Source organism: Symphodus melops (genome assembly GCF_947650265.1).
Source record: "Symphodus melops genome assembly, chromosome: 6".
NCBI lineage: Eukaryota > Metazoa > Chordata > Actinopteri > Labriformes > Labridae > Symphodus > Symphodus melops.
The window spans coordinates 19,785,900-19,807,951 of record NC_136696.1 but is presented as its reverse complement, the minus strand read 5'-3'; the positions used below and the strand labels follow the sequence as shown (position 1 = coordinate 19,807,951).

At 40.8% G+C, this 22,052-nt stretch overlaps 3 protein-coding genes across 3 annotated transcripts in view; 2 read left to right on the top strand and 1 right to left on the bottom strand.

Moving 5' to 3' along the window:
* The window catches only part of parietopsin, a 150,445-nt gene that overhangs the window by 126,932 nt on the left and 1,461 nt on the right, over positions 1–22,052 (top strand). The window contains exons 2-5 of the mRNA XM_079345624.1: positions 18,786–19,652; positions 19,869–20,392; positions 20,899–21,227; positions 21,371–21,616. Of these exons, the coding sequence (XP_079201750.1) occupies positions 20,035–20,392; positions 20,899–21,227; positions 21,371–21,616 (933 nt within the window). The 5' untranslated portion in view covers positions 18,786–19,652; positions 19,869–20,034. The remainder of the gene's footprint in view (positions 1–18,785; positions 19,653–19,868; positions 20,393–20,898; positions 21,228–21,370; positions 21,617–22,052) is intronic.
* On the bottom strand, positions 2,676–8,723 carry hsp90b1 (heat shock protein 90, beta (grp94), member 1). The gene is made up of 18 exons (XM_079345617.1): positions 8,558–8,723; positions 7,946–8,048; positions 7,484–7,625; positions 6,789–6,905; positions 6,372–6,703; positions 6,125–6,236; positions 5,883–6,014; positions 5,667–5,783; positions 5,446–5,583; positions 5,247–5,324; positions 5,097–5,162; positions 4,571–4,840; positions 4,221–4,466; positions 3,939–4,075; positions 3,727–3,805; positions 3,369–3,524; positions 3,063–3,164; positions 2,676–2,943 (listed from the first exon to the last, which is right to left on the bottom strand). Exons 1-18 carry the CDS (start codon positions 8,604–8,606, stop codon positions 2,917–2,919), a joined length of 2,403 nt encoding a protein of 800 aa, XP_079201743.1. The 5' UTR covers positions 8,607–8,723; the 3' UTR covers positions 2,676–2,916.
* On the top strand, positions 10,494–19,519 carry nt5dc3 (5'-nucleotidase domain containing 3). Its single transcript, XM_079345618.1, is given in 15 exon segments — positions 10,494–10,905; positions 11,598–11,782; positions 12,175–12,249; positions 12,348–12,403; positions 12,607–12,697; positions 12,812–12,949; positions 13,807–13,867; positions 14,093–14,195; positions 15,201–15,302; positions 15,469–15,550; positions 15,666–15,752; positions 17,914–18,054; positions 18,169–18,233; positions 18,331–18,563; positions 18,566–19,519. Coding segments are annotated over 15 exon segments (1,791 nt in total). The 5' UTR covers positions 10,494–10,628; the 3' UTR covers positions 18,661–19,519.

The window sequence follows — 22,052 nt, the reverse complement described above, 5'->3', positions numbered from 1 at the left end:
CTACTTCAGCATATTATAGTGGCATGGGACCTTCCGGAACATTTTACTTGATGAAATACAGCATGTTGTGAAACTTTATAAAGAATGAAACAATAAGGTCCTGGAAAAATAAAATATACAAGTAATTTCTGGATACGCTTTAACTGTAAGAACTGTAACTGTAAAAAATTGTAACAAAAAAACCAACAGGTTCAGAAGAAGTCGAGGGGCTGATTATGTGAGCCGATACCACAAAATGTGCAATCATATTGGAATTTATAATAGAATAAATATGAATATACATAAATATTATAATAGAATAATAATGCAGGTTAGCAGTAAAGAAGTATTTGGTAATAAAACAAAATATCTACCTCAAAAGCACAGCCATCATCAGCTTTGTTTGTTCCTAGACCCCTCCCCCTGCTGTGGCCCACATCTGTCAGTGTTTGTTAAGAGGGAACAACTTTTTTTCTCTCTCTTACTTGAACACGGGCCAATAATGCCTCACTCTTCAAGTCTCAAGGCAGTGAGCTGGGGACGTGTGCTATACACTCCACATCATTATAGCTTAATGTAAGAGAACACCAGACTGTGGTTAGTAGAGATCAAGAGCCATGCATCAGATTTGCTCTTTGAACCGTAGATCCTGAATATCTTTTCTGCTGAATGCTTCTTCACAGACTATAGCTGTGGTTTTATGACACCACAAGGTGCAAAAACCTTCTTAAACTCCTCAAGTTGTTATACGTCTTTCTCATTATAAGTTTAAATCAGGAAACCAAAAAATATGTCTGTGCATTACACTAATTGTAAGCAGGAGTGAGGCTCAGGATAAGTTCTTCAATAGTATTTGAAAATTCAATGACAGCTGGGGTGAGGGATAATGAATGAAAAATAATCAAAATCCAAAAATTAATGAAAATTTAAAAACGTTTGGACAAAATACAGGAAAACTATTTCAAAATAGGAAACTGAGTGTTGTTTCAGGCGGCCTACCTTCACACTTCTCTGACTGTTAAGACATGTGGCATTCATGGGATGTGGGATGATTTGCCATCTAGTGGGCATGGCATTTATTGCATTGCTAATATAAAATCCCATCATGATACTTCCTTTTTACCAATGAAACATGAATTCTTATACATCATTCTCGTGACTCATAAGATTTTACATCAAACAATGGATTATCCTTCCTCATCAAATTCCTGCTGACTAAAAGCAGTGTATTGGGGAAAAACGTGCCTTGAACAGATTATGGCATTGAACAGTTAACAACACCACCTCTTAAAGAGACGCTGAGAAGGGCTAAAGTGAATACCTCGTGGTTTATGTAATGCAGAATGTATTATTACATAGGAATACTTTGAAAGGTGTCACTTTGATTGTGATAACTAGGATAATTCAGAGTATAATTCCTGTTTACAGGCATAGGATGCTTCATTCCATTTGAGATATAAAACTTAGAAAACCTTATCAGCTGTCACAGTTGCAACCAAGTGAAACAAAAAAGATTTGCATTTTTAGGCTTCCTGCGTGAAATGTTGTAAATGTTTGTATATTTAAATGCGTACTATTTTCCTAAATCTGATACTGTTGATTAAATAAATACCTTCAAGTTAAAGTAATAACTTTGTGTTTATGAGATGAGCGTTGTGTATTATGTGCTATAGATGCAGATTTTCAGAATCTATAGGGCCTGTTCAGTTTCTGCTCCTCCTGTAAGCGAGTGCTGCTGACAGATGTCTGAGTTCTCTAGAGAGAACAGACCACCGTGCTGCCCTAAAAAAATATATTAAAAAAAAAAACATGTTGACTGATTCTCCTGTATTCTACTTGTGCTTGTACTTCTTTTCCGTGTCGGACAAATAACAATGACAATAAATCACAACATCCAACAATTCTGTCAATAGTTGGATGACTCTTACCAGGATTAATGGCCTATCTTTGGAGCACAGTATTGATTTTCTTCTCTGCTTGAAAATAAGAACGAGTACTATAACAGTTTAAATCAAAACATCCCCTGTAGTGTTAATGCCACATCTCTATTTGGATGTGAAATTAAAAACACAGAAAATCTGCCTTTACTAGTGGATTACAAGTGTTCAGGAGTTTAAAGTTTGAATCAAAGAGGGAGTCTGTGCGTCTCTGTTTGAGTCCTGAATCTAAATGTAGAATACAATCAACTGACATCAAGTTTACTATGAGACGACAACTCTAAACACACAAACATTAGGGCACTTTTTCTTTTCTCATCTAAGGACGGCAGAATGTGCCGAGCGATTTTGACAGCAGTGGTCAGGTAGGAGATAATACAGCAGCAATGTATTATGGGTGACACCGATTACACAGTATAGATAAAAACAAACTGAATGTGTGTACGAGTGATAAGAGGGCTTTAAATATAGCTTAGTTTGAGGAAGTAATTGTTGACTCAGGCTAGAAAATAACCATGCATCTGAAGTTCACTCAACCGACCTCTTTCTTTTCATAGTGATTTGATTTTTGCGTCGATGATGTCTTGATTGGGCCTGTAAACGTTTTCGGACATTGACAGATATTTCTGTCCATCAGCTTCTCTCACAACACTGCAAGATACATTTGTATGCCCCCCCCCCCCCGATGTTCCTAATTCTAACTCAAAGCAACTTCCTTTTGGTAGGTTTTGTATTTTTATAACCACAGGACATCATACATCCTTTTTCCAGGAAACATTTATTCGATCAAGAGACAGGATCGCATCTTTCCATGAACAGGTCAGTTAAATATTAACAAATTTACAGTCATGAGGAATGTGATAAAAAAAACAAAACAAAAAAAAAACAAACAATGCGCGCCTTAAAAAACCCCACCCAGGATAACGTCTCCCACAGTGGAGCTGGAGAGAGACTCGAACCCGCTCCCAGCTCCGTTGTTACACGCTCTTCATTCAGTGCTTCACAGTTCAGTTTTGGCTGAATTTGTCTGTCAGGGGAAAATTAAAAAAAAAAAAAAAAAAAAGTATTAAGAAGAGTTAATATTCCAGCATGTTAATGTTTTACTTGACATCATTCAGATGCCACAAAGTATTAAAGAGTATTCACCGATTCTTCATCTTCATCGTCATCCATAACTTCCTCTTTATCTTCAACGTCATCCTCCTCCTCCGCTGGCTCTTCCGGCTCCTCCTCCGGCTCTTCTTCAATCTGTTAAATAATCATATCATTTTTAAATCGACAGCCTTAAAAGGCTTCACACGACACTTTAATGGGCTCCTTAAAGGCTGTAGAGTCGTTTTAAATTTTCACAAAGGACATGCATACATGAAACTGTATAAAATCTGTGAAACCAAAAACACTCTGTGAATACGTTTCCTCGGTAACAGTGTGTGGCAGCTGAAATCAACTTGCCTGTTCGTCCAGATCTACGTTCAAGCTGAGACGGAGCATTCGCTCTATCCTGTCTCCGTAAGCCTTCGTGTCAGCGAGCTGGTATCCTGAACGCAGCGTTGCCGTCTCGAACAGAACCACGGCCAGATCTGACGCGGTCTGATCCTCAGCGTCTCCCTGAAGGACGAGAAGGAAAAGAAACTGAAGCTGCTTTCTGCACCCACTGGTCAATCTTATTGTGAAAGTGCTGTACTGAAAAAGTACTAACTGGATAAATCCTCACAGTGATCAGCAGGTAGATATACTGCCATGTTGAACTTTGAAGACCAGATGTTTATGGCCATACAGTCAAAATATATAGAAGTGTGGTCAGACTTACATTGACTCTGTTCAGCATCTGCTTGATGAGGGGATGTTTTGGGTTGATTTCTAAAGTTTTCTTCTGGCTTGCATAATAACTAAAGAGAGGGAAGGATTGAAATCGACACGTGCACAGTTAGCAAACGGGACACAAGTTCTAGATTTGCATTTTAGAAGAAGTGTGACGATGATGCGGTGGAAGATAGCTTTATGGGCACAATCAAGACTCACTTTGTGGAAATGTCTTTTCCTGTCTGGTAGGCCTGGGCCTTCATGATCCTCTCCATGTTTCCTGACCAGCCGTACTGACTGGCAACCAGAGCGCAGGGGGAGTTTGTGAGCCTCTGAGAGAGGATGGCCTTCTCAATCTATGGAAGAGACAGAAGCACGTCCAAAAAAAAAAACATGACTTGCAGATCAGACTTAACCTTGCAGCTGCAGGCTTATTGTACCCCGTTCTAGCTTGCGTTTACTTTCAAGCAGTAAATACTTAATAAACAATCCGCTCCCTACCTTGTCCTTCAGTGCCTTATCCTTCAGCCACGTGGTGAGAGGTTCGTACTCCTTCTCCAGCGCCTCCCTCTTCTCCTTTGCCTTGTCACTCTCATCAAATTTGATGCCCTCCTTTGCAACGTTCTGGAAGCGTTTTCCATCAAACTCGGGGAGGGCCTGGATGCAGTACTCGTCCACAGGCTCTGTCAGGTAGATCACCTCGTAGCCCTTCTTCAGCAGCTTCTCCACGAAAGGGGAAGACTCAGCCTGCAGAGGGGAATCAGGACCGGCCATCAACACCAGGCTTTAAATGATACACTCAAAAACAAATCTCTGCTTGGGGTCAATTGGAAATGCAAACTTCCACTCACCTCCTTCCTGCTGGTTCCAGCCATAAAGTAGATCTTGTCCTGCTTCTCCTTCATGCGCTCCACATACTCCTCCAGGCTGGCCAGGATTGTTTCGCTGTTGGAGGTCTGGAAGCGGAGCAGCTTGGCCAGACGGGTCCTGTTGGAGTGATCCTCGATGACGCCCAGCTTAATGTTGGTTCCAAATTCCTTCCAGAACTTCTCGTTGTACTGTTCCTCTGCAATCTTCTTGATCATATCCAAAGTCTTACGCACCAGCTTCTTGCGAATAACCTGAACAAAAAAAAGGATCATATTTATTGTCACATCAAGTTAACACTCCTCATTCCTAAACCCCTTTTCCTTCATTACAAAGCTTTTTATCTGTTCTCTCTGAACACTCTTTCGTGTTTGGAAAGGTTAAAGCTGCTTTGGCATATATACCACTTACTGACTTTAACAGAAAAAACTAATACTGAACTAAAGAATTAACTGACGAGCTGTCAAATAAATGGCATTAAGGTGGTGGTTTTTCAGATGTGATGCTCACCTTGAGCAGCTTGTGCTGCTGCAGAGTCTCTCTGGACACATTCAGGGGAAGATCATCTGAGTCAACCTAGCAAAATAAAGAGCTATGTGAGCAAAGAGCCAATTAAAACATCCGGACTGCGTCTGCACTGCCGCTGGAAGAAGTACTCACCACTCCCTTGACGAAGTTCAGGTACTTGGGCATCATGTCGTTGAAGTCGTCCGTGATGAAAACTCTCCTCACAAACAGCTGTGACGAAAAAAAAGAAATTATTGCAGAGACTGGCTTTAAGTCGTTGCTGAAAATCCTTCCCTAACAGACAAAAAAAATCTGTTTAAAATGGATACCGAGTAGTGTTTGAGGAGCACACCTTGATGTAGTCGTTCTTCTTGGAGCCGTACTCGTCAAACAGGCCGCGTGGAGCTGAAGTGGGCACGAACAGGATGGACTTGAAGGTGACCTCTCCCTCAGCCATGAAGTGGATGTGAGCCAGAGGGTCGTCAGTGTCCTGATAGAGGAGGCAACAATCGTTAGAAACGACGGCGTCGAGCTTGTCGAGGGAGGGAGGCACATAACTGTTCGGGTGCTCACCTTGGAGAAGGTCTTGTAGAAAGCCCTGTACTCATCCTCCTCAACTTCCTTTGCCGGTCTCTGCCAGATGGGCTTGATGTCGTTCATCAGCTCCCAGTCCCACACGGTCTTTTCAACCTACAACAACAAACAGTAGTGTTCATCTTAATGTTCATTTTCAACAAGACTTGGTCATTTAGACCAAGTCTGACGATGATCACGATATTAGGCTCCTACCTTTTTTGTCTTTGGCTTGTCTTTGTCTTCCTCCTCCTCTTCCTCCACCTCGATGTCGTCTTCAGAAGCCTCCTTCTCCGGCTCCTCTGTTGCCTCAGCGTCCTCCTCAATGGGCTCTTCAACAGTCTCAGTCTGGCATGTCAACAGCCACGCATTAGTTTCAGTGCATGTCAGTTTCATAATACCTCTAAGCTGAGTTCAAGTGTGAATTAAGTGTGGATAGAAGTATTGATAGTAATCACCTTGCTGGCCCAGAGGTATATGGGGAAGTTAATGAACTGAGAGTATTTCCTGATCAGGTTCTTGATGGTCTCGAGCTCCAGGTAGTCTGAGGCCTCCTCTTTCAGGACCAGTCTGCAGAGAGGAAGGAAGGATTTATTTAGAATACATTTCTTGTAGTAGTTGATCTTTTAAAAAAATAAATAAACTTAAAATCGCTGAACTTGACTTCAGGTAATAGCTTCAATATGAACATCAAATTAGACCCACGTGATGGTGGTTCCTCTTCCCAGTGTGTCCCCGCGGGGATCCTCGATGACAGAGAACTGGTTAGAGTCAGACTCCCAGATGTGCTGGGTGTCATTGTTGTGTTTGGAGGTGACGATGACTTTGTCAGCGACGAGGAACGCGGAATAGAAACCCACACCAAACTGGCCAATCAGCTCCGAGGTGGACTGTTCTTCAGCCTGCATCTCTGTCATCTTGTTGAGGAACTCGCTGGTGCCAGACTTGGCGATGGTGCCCAAGTTCTTCACCAGATCCTCTTTGGTCATTCCAAGACCGGTGTCAGTGATGTGCAGCATGTTCTTCTCCTTATCAGCCTGGGGAGGGAAGAATTAAGTTATTGCAGACTTTTTTAATGTATCATTATCAGTAAAGACTGCCACATGCAGTTAATGTACACACTTTTATTTTGATAGTAAGCTCTTCATTTGTTGCCATTGCCTCCTCATTGGTCAAGGACATCAAACGGATCTTATCCAGAGCATCGGACGCGTTAGAAATCAGCTCTCTGAGGAAGATCTGAAACAAAATGAAAAATCACCAGATTGTTAGCTCGGCCCCTCAAAGAAGTCTGTAAGACAAACAAATGAGCTCTGCTGGATTCTACCCCTCCCAAAAATCTCAAACAACATCAAGTGTGGTATTAGTTAGGTGACTTATTTGTTTAGTGACATCAGATAAATGTCAAATAATAAAAAACAGAAAAGAAGAAAATATCAATATAAAATAATTTGAGGCTTTTAGTCTTACTTTTTGTATTTGTTAAGATTTCTTTGTTAGTGATAGTTTCCATCAAATCTACTTAATGTAATATTTGTCTTAATGTTGAATTTGAAGCATTTGTTGTAATGTGTTGCATTAATTGTGTAAATGTGCCAAAGAATTTACAATTTGTTGGGTTAAATGATTATAGTAGTAATTGATTTATATGGAACTTAATCTCATTGCAAGAAAAATGATTTAAAAAAAGTTAGTTTTAAGACTTAGTGCTCAAGGATTTCAGGATTACACCCAAAGGTTGCACCAACCACACCTGGCTGCATCACATACAAGTGAAAGATTCTTGTTAAACAGATGTTTTCACAACCAGACCTCACCTCCTTGTTCTTGTAGAGCGAGTTGATGATTAGCTTCATCATTCTGTTGACTTCAGCCTGAAAGACATGTTTCTCAGACTTTTCTCGGATTTCCTTAATCTGAGCTGCATTCAATCCATCCAGCTGGATAGCCTCCTCCTCTCTGAGTGCACACAGAAGCACAACCAGATTGAGTCAGGGAAATGCATGACAAATCACAGGTGTCAACAACCAACATGCAAATTGTTTCCTCTTCTCGAGGGATCAGTGTCCAGGATACGAAAGACTCCCCGCTCATAATGAGGGCGGTAAAGCACACCATGAAAAGTAGGCATCCCTACGACTAGAGGGTTGCTATGAGTTTTTGTGTGCATAGGCTTGGTCATGTTGACCTTGATGAGTTCGCTCAAGGTTTAGTGGGCCTCGTCTAATCGGAACAAACAACGATCACTCAACATGCATGAGAGTAAAAGTAACACCCACCTCTGCACCACCTCATCATCTGTTCTTGAGCCATCTCTGCTTTTCCCAAGATCCTCCTCTACTGTCCCATCGACGTCCACTTCATCCTCCGCCTTTACAGCAGCTGCCAAGGGACAAAAGTTGTTAGACTTAAAACATCTTACATAATATTGACTCCACGTGTGCTTTGACACATCTTAAGCATTAACACAACTGAATTCATAAAATATCAGACGTCATTACATTTACAAGCAGATACGACATAGCCGAAAGAAGAAGGTTAACTTTTTCTGAGACAAAAATAAGGATTGACATGCATCCAAAAGAGACTTTTTTTGTTAGCTAGCATCGAAAAGCTTCAACACGCATCGGGATAATGGAGGAAACTTCGAGAAAGGCGTGCATGAATAACGGATTTCCTTCAAGACATGGGATAAAGCCCAGTTAAACATGCCGCAAGTAAAGTAATACATCGTCCAAATGAAGATATAAAATACATGTACGTGAAGGGTTTGGTCAGTAATGAGCAGAGAAGCAGCTCTACAGCCATTTAAGGCTAGCTAACTTGCTAATGTTAGCTGTAATATTGAGAAATAAAAAGGGAAAGAGATGGCAGATCTATTCGCTACTCACCAAAGGCTAAGAGGGCAAAGAGAACTCCTACGACCCAAACTCGTTTCATTTTTGAGTCGACGTGTGTCTTCTGCACCTGAGACAAAAGCCGGGATATCAGTGCACACAGCACTGCCTTTTTCAAGAGAGACTGACAAGGTACCACTGCCACCGAAAGAGCCCACTCTCTTTAACCCGTGACAAACGACCAATGGCTGGGCACCACGCACAACATTTGACCAATCACAGGAGAGTCTACGGTGCGTGTTGTCCAATCAAATTCTTCAACATAAGTTAATACCCGAAAATCGTGGCCCAACATCATTGGACAAGAATGAATAACCCAGCACATCATTTCCTAACATTTACCTCTCGTTGTAAAAAAAGAAAAAAAAACAACAACAGGGGTTGAAGTAGGATTTTCTTACGCAATATTACGGCCGAGTGACACACAGGGTGTTGGAGAATGAGCACGGTATTGAGTAGGGCTGTAGTGTTGGTGACTGTAGCATGATTTATCAGTCAGTGCCATGTTATGTTAATCTGCATTATTTCATGTTACCTTCATTGTGTGGTGCATCAATTTGACCAACCTAAATTGAGCTTTCTATAAAGGTTTCATTCATTGTAAGTGGATATGCTGCTGCATGCTGAATAATAACAAAATGTAGCCCTACCCACACTTCGGATCTTTGTCCACATGGGGGCGCTGGTCAGTTACCGAGTTTAAAATGCAAAGTTTTCCCCCAAACGCACAACACCATTGATCCGTGACAAAAAAAAAATAAAGTTCAGTAATTTTGAAATCACTTACAGATCTTTAAAAACGGCCTAACGCCATTTTTAATGCTACTTTCACAGCAGGTCTGATGGGTGTGCTTCAGACCTATGATAGGGTTACAGGTGTCTAATAACACGTACAATTAAAGGCCTGGATGCAAGGAGGTGGGGCTTCAGAGATATTGCAACATTTACGGACACGTAATTACATGAAAATCAGTGTTTAATTTATTAATCACATTTATGGGTTACACTTTTGGGGCACAATACTGCATCATTGGCTGAAGAAGTATTGTGCACTAAGTAACAAGATATAATAATAACTGGCAGTCGATTGCTTTAGGAAGGCAATTCTAACAAAATAAAACAATTGAAGGATGAAATTACAGTAAAAAAAAGTTTCTCTCTCTGTCTCTCTCTCTCTCTCTCTCTCTCTCTCTCTCTCTCTCTCTATATATATATATATATATATATATATATATATATATATATAATCATCGAATTTTATCTCATTATTTGACTAATCATCTCAGAATTTTGTCACTACTAAGGCATACTTATAGCCGAATTAGTGAGATTATTAAAAGAGTACAATACATGTAATTTACATGTAAGCTATAGGCCCGCATGTATTTGATACCGTTTATGGCACTAATGCTGAATAATAAGACACATCAATAAAAGATACAAGGAAAATATAACCCAGAGATATGAAGTCGATTGGAACTCTTTATCTTAAGTCTTGATTTTAATGATTGATGAGTTATTCATTCTAGATTTAAAATGTAACTACATGTTATTGATGTGTTGACTGTACAATCTTTTAATACGAGAGGGAGACAAATATGCTCGTCTGTAAAGTCACTCTATAGTTAGGATAACTTGATCTTCGTTATTTATATCAATCTGATTGTATTTGCACCATAGACTATTTGTACCTGCATTGACTGTTGTTGTCTTTACCTCTGGACAGTTGTAAACAACCCTTCTCTTTCAGTGTGTTTTCCAAGGATTTAAGTAACAAATAAAACAAATTAATGAAAAAAGACCTCCCTTTCCGGATCACACATATACAGTTTATATTTAAGCATGTATCTGGTAAACTACTGTAGCTCAAGTAGGAAGCAATTCAACCTCAGACGCATTGGCCGCTGATTGGCTATTGGCGTGGGCCCCTCCCAAACGCGGAAGTGATTGCACAGCCCGCCTATCCAGAGACTCTCGGTATTTACAGAGAAGCCTGTCAACTTCATGCTATCGTGTGCGAGCTCACCGCGACCTACAAACGGGCTGCCATCCAAACGACGGAGTCATGGCGCCCTTGTCTCTGCCCCTGTCTCTGTTGAAGCGCAGGGACTGTCTGCAGAGGGTGAACGTGTTCAGTAATGCTGTGCAGGCTCTACGTCACCGGCCGAGCAGATCTCATTTACGGGGTTTCGGCGCAGTGACACATGGAGTCTGTCAACTACTGTCAAGCCAGGGCAGAGCCCCAAACTACGCAGCATCTGTTTGTAGGAGCTCTTCAGGCGGCCCGGACATGAGAGAGAGGCTGTGGTCTATTTACAACGAGACTAAGAGACAAACTGAAGGTATGCTTAACTCAGTAAGATTTAGCTCTGTTGCAAACACTGTTGTTGTCTAATGAGCCTGTTATGACTGTTTCCAGCAGGCTGTACTGCACGGGCTTCATGTTAAAACTAACAGCATATATGGTGGAAATGGTTTGTTGTTATAGGCAATGATACTGTTGTGTACACATAAATGGATGGAAAACAACATAACAAACAACCAAATGCATTATGCCTATACCTTTTTGACTCGTGTAGCACTCAGGATTGAATAGACTGAAAACATGGATAGTTGTGCAGGTTTCACTTCTGTTGAAGTGTTTATTATTCAAGTTAAATGCCCAAATCCTCAGTTAGTGAGTTACTGCAAACCAAGTGAAAGTAATTATACTTGGTGAAGAGTTGAAAGACTATTATTTCACATCTCATTTGATGCTATCCTAAAAAGGATTCTCTTATTTCCACTCCTGAACAAGTGAAATAAATGACAGTGCCAGATCAGCAACCTCCATTAAATACAAAAACTTTATATAAGAAGTTTGCGTTTTGTCTGCTTTTGTCTTTAAAGACCCTCTTAGACTGACTTTTTTTTTTAGACGTTTGCAAAAAAATGAGATGCTGCAGAGAGTTTTGAAGACTTTTTTTGTGTTTCTGTCATCACACGTATCAGAGAGGAAGAGAGCTGCTGGTTAACCTGACGTCTTTCTTCTCAGAGTTGATCCCAGTCGTGCAAACCAACTCAGTGGACCCTGACACCATTTTTGCCAACAATGAGATGAGTCTGCGAGACATAGAGATCTATGGCTTTGACTATGACTACACACTGGCATTCTACTCCCGACACCTCCACACCCTCATCTTCAACATAGCACGGGACATACTCATCAGTAATCACAGGGTGAGTGCATTATACGACCGCTTCTGGCATTTGAACTTGTTTTGTTTGTCAGTACAGACAAAATCATTCTTCTTAGCTGAAGATGAAGTGATGAACTTTGACTCCAGGTGCTGCAAACATTTAGCTGCCTCCACAGTCATATTAATGCATTAAAAAACAGTCACATGCTACAGAGACAAGGACATGTGCAGTAAAAAAAACAAAACAATTATGTTTAAAACTGGGCTATTACAATAAAGCAAAGGTTTTAACCCCAAAGCAGCTCATGCATTAGCATTTTGGTTTACCCCAGTATCATCGGTCAATGGTTTTTAAAAGATGAATAGACCTTTAGCTTTGTTTTTGCTGTCATTGAAAATCTCAACCACAACTTTAAATTGTCTTTACATTAGTATCCTGAGGGTCTGCGAAAGTACGAGTATATCCCTAATTTTGCTGTAAGAGGGCTTCACTATGACGTCCAGAAGGTGAGAAGGTTCTTTCTTTACTATCTGGTTAAATGGCTGCTGTTCTTTATGCTCAGTTAAAGATGATTTCTGAGTAAATGTTGAATGTTTTGTGACAGGCACTGCTGATGAAGATAGATGCTTTCCACTACATCCAGTTGGGAACTGTATACAGGTATCAGTGTACTGAATTACAACAGCACTGACACGTTCACAGTTTAAAAGTGTTAAATGTGTCCTTGGTGGGACCACTGAACATTTAAAAGCTACGTATGAAGCAGCTTCTCTGTCAGATCTCATCTCTTTTAGGGGTTTAAACATGCTAAAGGACATCGTATGAACTGTCGGATGATTTGTTTATCTTGTACTTTTCTTCAGGGGTCTTGACCCAGTTCCTGATGAGGAGGTAATCGCCATGTATGAAGGCTGTCACGTACCTCTAGAAATCATGAGCGACTTCTACGGGAAGGTGATTATTTTCATGTCCTCCTTCTTATTTTATTTTATTTTTTTTATGGCTCTAAAACAAGACAAACAGAATTCAAATCCACAGAATATAATGACTGTAATCTCTGTCCTGCAGAGTTCTCACGGCCACACGATGAAACAGTTTATGGATATCTTCTCGCTGCCTGAGATGACCCTCCTGTCCTGTGTGAATGACTTCTTCATGAGGCACAACATTGACTATGAGCCCGTCCACCTCTACAAAGACGTGAAGGTGAGCTGTCTTGATTATTTAACCCCCTCTGATCCGTGTTTTTGGAAAGTGAGCTTACATTATTTGACAAATATTGACTCTACTTTTTCCATTTATCATACCTCTTAGGTGAGCACCGGCACATAAATGTTTATAACATGTTGGTCGGGTGCTGGGACACTTCAGCCGTTCTGTGCTGTCTTAATTTTAGCTCTGAAAAACCAGAGTCTAATTTTAGTCAACAAGCACGCCTGAAGCCATCTGTGTGTGTTCTCTGGTGGCTCTGCTACTTCATAGAGGGAGAGGGGCGGGAAATGAGCGCTTGCCTTCTCTCTTTTGAGGGTAGCTGTCATGCTTGTCCTGTCTATTCTGTGTGACGCTGCAGCGTTTTTGACAGATTGCTGTCATTAAAAGCCCGCACACACGCTCCCTGTTCCTCGAGTGCCTCTCATAACTATTCAAGGACAAACTGCTCGTTCTTTTTGTTCTCCCGAAGGCCTGATTTATTTTGCAGCATTAACCTTCTAACTTTCCATTCCTTTTTATAAATCAAATGATCATTGTTTAAGACAAATCTCCTTTGAATGTGCCCTTAAAAGAGCTGCTTGGCAAAGGCGAGTCTATGTATTTATTCAAAAGCACGAGTTACCCTGTTGGAAACTTGCTACACATGTTCTCACAGTGTCGCCAAAGTGCAAAACTCCAGGGCTTTGCTTTCTTCATTTCGAATTTGTATTCCGACATGTGCTTTTATTGTGCTTCCAAGTCAGCCGTTTATGCACAGTGCAAAGTGTTGCTGCTGGAGATGAATGCTAACGTTGTGTCACTGATGTGATGACTTCTTGGCTGAGGGCTGTTTACGTTTTTCCTCTTCACAGGAAGCCATTAGAGACGTTCACGTCAAGGGTATAATGTACCGCGCTGTGGAGGCAGATATCGGTAATATTCTCTCTCTGTCTCTTTTTTTTTTTTAAACTAATATAAAAGATCTTACACAGCTGCGTCTGAGCTGCTGCCAGGACATAAAACATGTATGAAGTTTTAACAATGCTTTGATTTACAAATAAAAAGCAGTTTTGTTTGTGTAAATGATATTGGTATCCCCCTCCCCCTCCTCCTCCTCTCATCCTTTTCTCTCTCTCTCTCTTTTTTCTCATTTTGCAGAGAAATATATTTGCTATGGTGAGCAGAGCCACGCTGTGCTGAAGAAGCTGTCAGAGCACGGAAAAAAGATGTTCCTCATTACCAACAGTCCATTTGACTTTGTGTAAGTGCGAGCCAGCCGCTGTTTGTTTGCATGATTAATTAAAAGACGTCATGCGTTAGCGAGCTTGTGTTTTATGGGCGCCGCTTGATGCCTCAACATTTATATAAAGGTGGCCATCACATTAAAAGTCAGCTTTGTGTCCACAAGTGTTTATAACTCATCAAATAATCACTGACAGGCACAAAATGATCGACTGTGTTTGTCCAGCCTTTAAGGCTCCAAGCGGCCAACAATATGAATCATAAGCCGATGTTTGAATCACGTGGAGTCAGTTTATTTCAAGAGAAGACTTAAAAAGCAAACATTTACCGAAGAGCTTTACAGAGACAACACTGCAATAATCCAATATCACTTGACATAAATAAGAGCAATTAACAAGCGCCATCTTGATGAACAGAATTATACAAACAAATAAAGAACAGACAAATTAAAGCCAGCTGTGATCAGCATGTCTTCATTATGACACTTTGAAAAATCTCAAGAGGTCTTTTTCTCTTCAGAGAAAAGGAAACTGAGAGGCTGTCTGCTCTCAGATATTTATAATATCCAAAGTTTTCATACTCTATATCTTTTAGAATCTTTTTTCTTCTCTCATGAAGAACTGATCCATCTGCCGTCGTTGTCATTTTCTTTATTGTAATTTCTGCACTGTCGCTGTTGATTTGTCTGCTAAGAATGTCCCCTTCGTGTTTAGCTTCCTGATATTTGTTCATCACACTTTTTGTTTGCATGTTGTGCATCAACGGAGAGGCTCGAGTGTTATAAATGTGCAGATCAGTTTCGTGCAGCGTATCTGCTTTAAACTTTGTTGCTGTTCTGTGCTCCATCACCCAAATGGGATGAGATGAACACACGTCACCTTTTAAAAAAAACTGTTTCATAGAAGAAAGGCTGTAACTCACGTGGCAGTTTCTTGGCAGACTCACAGTGTGTGCTTTTTGCACTCATGATGGTTTTTGAGATGTTGCTGACCAGTTATTATTTTGAAAACACTGTACTTCACAGAGATCGGGGAATGAGCTACATTGTGGGGAAAGACTGGAGGGACCTGTTTGATGTCGTGATCGTTCAGGCAGACAAACCCGGCTTCTTCAATGACAGGAGAAAGTAAGTGTGTGTGTCTCTGCTGTGCCTCGTGAATCCACCCAGAGGCCTCACTGGGCTGCACATGTAGGACTTATAAATAGAGCTGTTATTATTGTCTGTGTAATTGTTTAACGGGTCTGACAATGATATTATTAGGTAAGATGTGTCTGTCTATATTTTTCCCCAGACCCTTCAGGAGAGTGACAGACAAAGGGGCTCTGCTGTGGGACCGGATTCACAGGTTGGATAAAGGGCAGATCTACAAACAGGTGTTGTACCAGACAGGTTTCTATGACATGCCAGTTTAAAAAAAGATTCCTCCTTAATAAATACATCCTAGAAAAAATATGATTGTTTTTTTTGTTGTGTTTGTATTTTTCATAGGGAAATCTTTATGAGTTCCTGAGACTGACTGGCTGGAGAGGATCCAAAGTGCTCTACTTTGGTGATCACATCTATAGTGATTTGGCAGTAAGTAGCATCCCGGTGTCTTTACAGCTAAGGACATAAATTCACTGACGTATGAAATAAAGTTATTGATAATTAATAAAATAATAGTATAACCCTGCTGCGACACTGCTGAAGTTAAAGGTTGGGTTGTTAAATTTTCCAAAAAACTGCCATGGTTTTGCACGAGTGCTGTTGCTCCATAAGTGGACCTCAGCTCATCATCACTTGCATTGTGTAGCAACAATGTTGTCTCATGTGATGTCTCATTCAGCGATAAGTAAACACTAAACTTTATCATAAAAAAAAAACATGTTTAAAAAAAAATGCAACTTGTAATACTCCCAATGGCCAACGCCAAACTCACAGTATAAAATCCATCATCTGAGACGCGCTTTGAGTGTGGCTAAATACACGCAAGAGGTAGAGATCGAGCAGGGAGACGGGGAGCCATGATTGGTTTGTCAAACTGGTACCTCGTGGCAGACATTGGTCGAAGTTTTTACAGGCTTACAACTCCTACAGATGACGGATTCTCTGTTCCTTTTTCAGAGCACACAAATAATTAAGATTGTCAAGACCTAAAGATAATTTCAACCAAAATGTTAAAAAGTGTATCTGGAGAAAATGACCAGCCCTGCCTGTCAGTGTATTCTTACAGGTTAATCTTGAATGCAATGGTATATAGATACTACCATGTTACTAAAAGTTGCATAGAGTGAGATTCTTAAATGAAACAAAGATCCTGAAAAAAAGAGAGTGAATGATGTTATTCGTATTTTCTGAAGCCACAGTAACTGTAGCTCTGCATCGGGATTGGGTGTTGGGCATTTTAATGAGTGTCAGTGTCTCCTGGTATATCACACCTGCAGCAGTCGGTGTCACTTCTTATTATACTTGTATCCTAGAAACTTGCACAGAGCTTCCCCTCATCTGATCTACACAATCATTAGTGTTATTGTTTTGATTGTGTCACAATGAGTTATAACATCTTGGATATTTAAACGTAATTGATTGGCTGTAAATGGTGTTAATGAAAGACAGAGTTTATGTCTCTGGCATAATGCCTTGCTGTTATTACCCGGCTGTCAAACGTGTCACCTTACTTATTAAACAGAAGATGGAACATGGCGTTTGCAGGTTTGAGCAACCACTCTTATAGACGGTATCTCTGGCTGCAGGATGAGATCATTACTGCCAGGAGGACACAGAGCTGAAACCTCTCTGAGCTGATAAGGAAGGAGGGATTCAGCGACAGACATTTTACTCAAGCTTCATGCGGTTATATTAAAGAACCTAAGTAAGGATGTTCTCACTATGCAGGATTCACTCAGTCAATCATTGATCAATAAACACATTTTTTTGAAGGAAATCAAATACTCAACTAAACAAACAAGCAAAACAACTATAGACACACACTCATCTATGTCAATTAAGGAAAAGCCAGTTAAAATCAATAAAAGGTCCACACTTTGTAGGTAAAATAAAACCGAAAAATGCAAAAAAAAAAAAAACTTCATTTAAAATCCAGACTGATATCAAATGCCATTTATGAAGATAAAGCTCAATGTATAGAAATGTATTTTCTTTCTGAAAAGCCCAGATCAAGTTTTTCTGTTTTAATGATGCTGTTTGAGTCAGTCTTTGTGGATCACGGTAGTCAGCTGCTGATGAGCTGTTTTACTGTTTGACTCACATTGACAGGTTGTTCATGTAGTTGTGTAATAATAATTAGTATGTTGTTTGAAGCCTGTCACTTCTTATCCCTTAATTGGTTGATTTTATTATTAGATTCCCAAGACAGGGAACCAAAAGATTCAAAATCCCAATAGGCAACATTTGAAAGGCAAAACACGTATTTCCATCATGGTGCCCAGATGTTTGAGACAACGAAAAAACAAAGAAACACATGAGCTCAACATAGCATCACAAATACATCATGATAACTCCCATGTCACTTATCAAGAGCTGCTTAATTGATCAGTTAATTACAAATCTATTTAAAAATGTTTGACGCTGCTCCACAAGATGAGTCATGTTTATAAACTTAGTATGGGGTGTACAAATGGAACTACTAGCTATTCACTCATAGTGGCTTAAATAAATTTAAAACTGGCAAGGGTATTATATGTGGTAGGAGTTCAAGACTGCTTTTCCTTCTATGATTTGTTCTTTTGCTTTGCAGGATCTGACGCTGAAACACGGCTGGAGGACGGGAGCCATCATCCCTGAGCTGAGGAAGGAGATCAAGATCATGAACACAGAGCAGTACATGCACATGATGGCGTGGTTACAGGCCCTGACTGGACTCATCGAACAGATGCAGGTCAGGACAGTTCAAACAAACATTCACTGTATGTCTGTTTTCTTTCTTTTTTTTTTTTTCTTCAAGGGTCATGTTTGTTTTGTGCTGAATATTTTATGCACTGCTCTTAAACAGGTACACAGGGATCCAGTCTCTCAGGCTGTGGTTGAGGAGTGGATCAGTGAAAGAGAAGCCATGAGGTAATGGAAAAAAAAAAACATGTTGGTAATCAAAAGCAGTTTTTATAATGTGACAGTCGTGTAGAACTGATCAATACCTGTGTTTTCTTCATGGCAGGCCACAAACTAAAGACATCTTCAACAGTCAGTTCGGGAGTCTTTTCCGGACGTACCACAATCCAACCTACTTCTCCCGCCGACTCTCCCGCTTTGCTGACATTTACATGGCCTCCATCAGCTGCCTGCTCAACTACGACTTCCAGCACACTTTTTTCCCTCGCCGCACTCCCCTGCAGCACGAGTCCCCCTTCTGGCCTGAGCACAGTCCTGCGGGTATCAGCAGCGTGTCCTCGCAGCTCCACAGCTCCAAAGCAGAGTCCGATTAGAGAGACAGAACAGAGAGATCAGAGGTCAGCTGTTGCGACCAGGATCTCCATCTGTGGCGTAGACACAGGTTTTATTTTCACATTTTAAGACATTGCTCTGTAAAGGGTGCATGTCACATTTTAAACAATGTGTAAAGCATGCAATCTTTTGGCCAAATAAATCTGTTATTAGCACTGTTAGTTTTAGTTCTGTGTGTGTGTGTGTGTGTGTGTGTGTATGTGTGAGGTAAAGAGAAAGGTTAAACCAATAATGCAGTACCAGAGTGAAAACAATAGGGGGCAGCCACACATTAAGTCTATCTTTGATCTCTCATATAAGAACCATGCTGGAAGAGTCTTTATTTTTTTCCTTTGCTTCTGTAAAATCATGAGATTGTAGTTGAAATGGAGCGACTCAGATGTCAAACTTTGTTGCCTTAACCTCACAGTCACAACTCTAATGTACATTTGTTTTTCACCAGCCTAATGTAATAAGTCATCTTTTTTGCCATTTTTTGAACAGCACATTGTAATACAGCACTCGTTTCTGTTCAGAAATCTTGTTCACTGACGGTTCTGAACCACTAACACACTCCTCAGCCTGTACATCTCATTTGAGCAGTGAGAAATGCTTAATATTTGTCTGGAAAAAAAATAGAGCATCGTTGCTAAATTTAGCAGGCTGTTTCTGTATTTGATCATGTGAAGGCAGCATGTGGGTTTGACACTTTTTACAGAAAGTGTGTGAAACGTTTTCACACATGCTGGAGAAGAATATATATTTATTATGAGCTGGAATTTTAGAGTTTTTAAATATGGAACATTTGAATTCTTAAATGTAGATGGCCATAGCCAGGACCTCATTGTTAGATTTTCTGTTTAGTTAAACATATGTTGTTGTGTCTTTCTTTTTCACTATTTATTAAAATAGAACTGACTTAATGATGCTTGTTAAATGTTTATTACATGGATTTCTACTTCATGTGGTTAAATAAATGATATCAGTGTATTTCATCATTTTTTCACACTAAAAGGTTTATAGTGTGAAGCACTTTGTGACGTCTGCTTTTGAAAGGTGCGTTATAAATAAACTTTACATACTTACTACTTACTTATAAACTTCAATCGGGGAAATATTGAGCAGTTAAGATTTTGGAACTACTTATCCTCTATAATATCTCTCCAGTTTCCAATTGCCATTATATTAATATGCCCTGGTTTCTTAGAATTAATCCCTCCAAATCGTGTTAGCGACTCATCCCAGATTGCATTTTGGGGCTTTCTCTTTCAGGCAGGTGCACCATCAAAGATCTTGGAAAATGAACAAAGCCGAGTGGTTTAAAGGGGATCAGAACCGATAAGATCGATGACGCTGTGTTTTGAGCTGAGCAGAGTGTCTGTGGGTTCAGTATAAGGCCCTCACACTTCATTCAAGACCTCGACTTCATTTAGGCACCATGGACAGAAACAGCACACCGTGGAGCTCCGGCTTTCACCCTCCATCCATCCACGTCGCCGCCATGGTGGGGACGGTGGCGCCCACCATCTTCCCCCGGGTGGGGTACAGCGTCCTGTCTTTCCTCATGTTCATGAACACAGTGCTGACAGTGTTCAACAACAGCCTGGTCATAGCGGTGATGATGAGGAACCCGTCTCTCTTGCAGCCCATGAACGTGTTTATCCTCAGCCTCGCGGTGTCTGACCTCATGATCGGCCTGTGCGGATCCCTGGTGGTCACCATCACCAACTACCAGGGCTCCTTCTTCATTGGCCACGCGGCTTGCATCTTTCAGGGCTTTGCTGTCAACTATTTTGGTAAACTAAAGCTGTTTCTGATGTTTAGACTTTCGAGATCATTTTCCTATCTGGCATTACTGTTTCACACAAGGACGTCTTAAAAGGATGTGCAAGAATGCCACCAGCATGTGGGATAAGGAATAAACCCTTAAACATGATTTTTCCTCAGTCAAGCTACATTAACATCCCAGATGAAAATCAAGCCAGGCAGTTTGTTGTGCTAATGTTTAAAGCTTTGTTTTTCTTTTGTTCTATCCTTCAGTAGCGTTTCCATGAAATGTCTCAAATGTTGCTTTCGTGAAAAGTATTACTTTTACCAGTTTATGATTGAATACAAAACTGAAAACTTCATTAAAATTCAAGGAAGGCTGTGGTGTTAAGTTCAACCTCTTTAGTGGTTGAAGTTTTCTTAGATACAAAAGGAGAGGTATTTGAGATGCTCTCTTGGACAGCTGTTGTGAAAAGATGTGACTGGAATCTGAACATATAAATCAACCTTGAGCTCAGATTTGTGTCACCCCTAGGTCTGGTGTCTCTTTGGACTCTGACTCTGCTTGCCTATGAGCGCTACAATGTGGTGTGTAAACCGAGAGCCGGCCTGAAGATGAACATGCGGAGAAGCATCATCGGTCTGCTGTTCGTCTGGATCTTCTGCTTGTTCTGGGCTGTGGCTCCGTTATTCGGCTGGAGCTCCTATGGACCTGAGGGAGTGCAGACCTCTTGCTCTTTGGCATGGGAGGAGAGATCGTGGAGCAACTACAGTTATCTCATCCTCTACACACTCCTGTGCTTTATCTTGCCTGTCACGGTCATCATCTACTGCTACTCCATAGTGCTCAAGTCCATGAACAGGGTGTGTTCATGATGACTTCTGCACATTTATATCTCCTTTGTTTTAGATGTAATATCCACATCTCTATCCTCATCTGTTTGTTTAGTATAGCCTAATACAAGTTATTTGCTATTAAAGGGTGCAACATGTGCTTTCTGTTATAGCTGAACAGGAGTGTGGAGCTCCAAGGGGGACGATCGAGCCAGAAAGAGAACGAACATGCCATCAGTATGGTCCTGGCCATGGTGATCGCTTTTTTTGTCTGCTGGTTGCCCTACACAGCGTTGTCTGTGGTGGTAGTCGTGGATCCGGAGCTCTACATCCCCCCTATTGTCGCCACAATGCCTATGTACTTTGCCAAGACCAGCCCTGTGTATAACCCCATCATCTACTTTCTGTCAAACAAGCAGGTAAGACCGGCTGAGAAACGAAAGATGAAACATTAGTGTGTGAATTGGACCTACCCAACAAAAGTCACGTCAAGACATTTTACAGGGGATCCGGGGCCTATACTGTACTTTTTAAAATGTAACCACCACAAGCAATAAGCATCACCGGCAAGAAAGAAAACCTCCTTTTGACAGGCAGAGATGGGAAACCTCAAGCTGAATCAGACCGATAGTTGGACAGCCATCTGCTGGGACCAGATGGCCTGAGAAAGTGGGATAAGGGGAGCAGTAGAAAGCAGCGGTGGATAGAGACAGACAGACAATGAGATGTGCAAACAAAATAAGAAAAGATTATATAAGCTTATGGCATGAATTCAAATAATAATATCGATGAAATGCTAATGTTAATTGGGTTTATATTGCATTTGCAACTACTGTACGTGTAAGATGAATATAC

Bases quoted from the DNA above. Each gene is read 5' to 3' on its own strand.
- hsp90b1 (XM_079345617.1), bottom strand. From the start codon at position 8,606: ATGAAACGAGTTTGGGTCGTAGGAGTTCTCTTTGCCCTCTTAGCCTTT. The intron at 4,841-5,096 runs GTGAGCATCACA...TTTTTTGTTCAG, and splicing joins AGCAGCACAAGCTGCTCAAG to GTTATTCGCAAGAAGCTGGT. The intron at 4,076-4,220 runs GTAGGGAGCGGA...TCTCTTCCATAG, and splicing joins ATAAGGCACTGAAGGACAAG to ATTGAGAAGGCCATCCTCTC.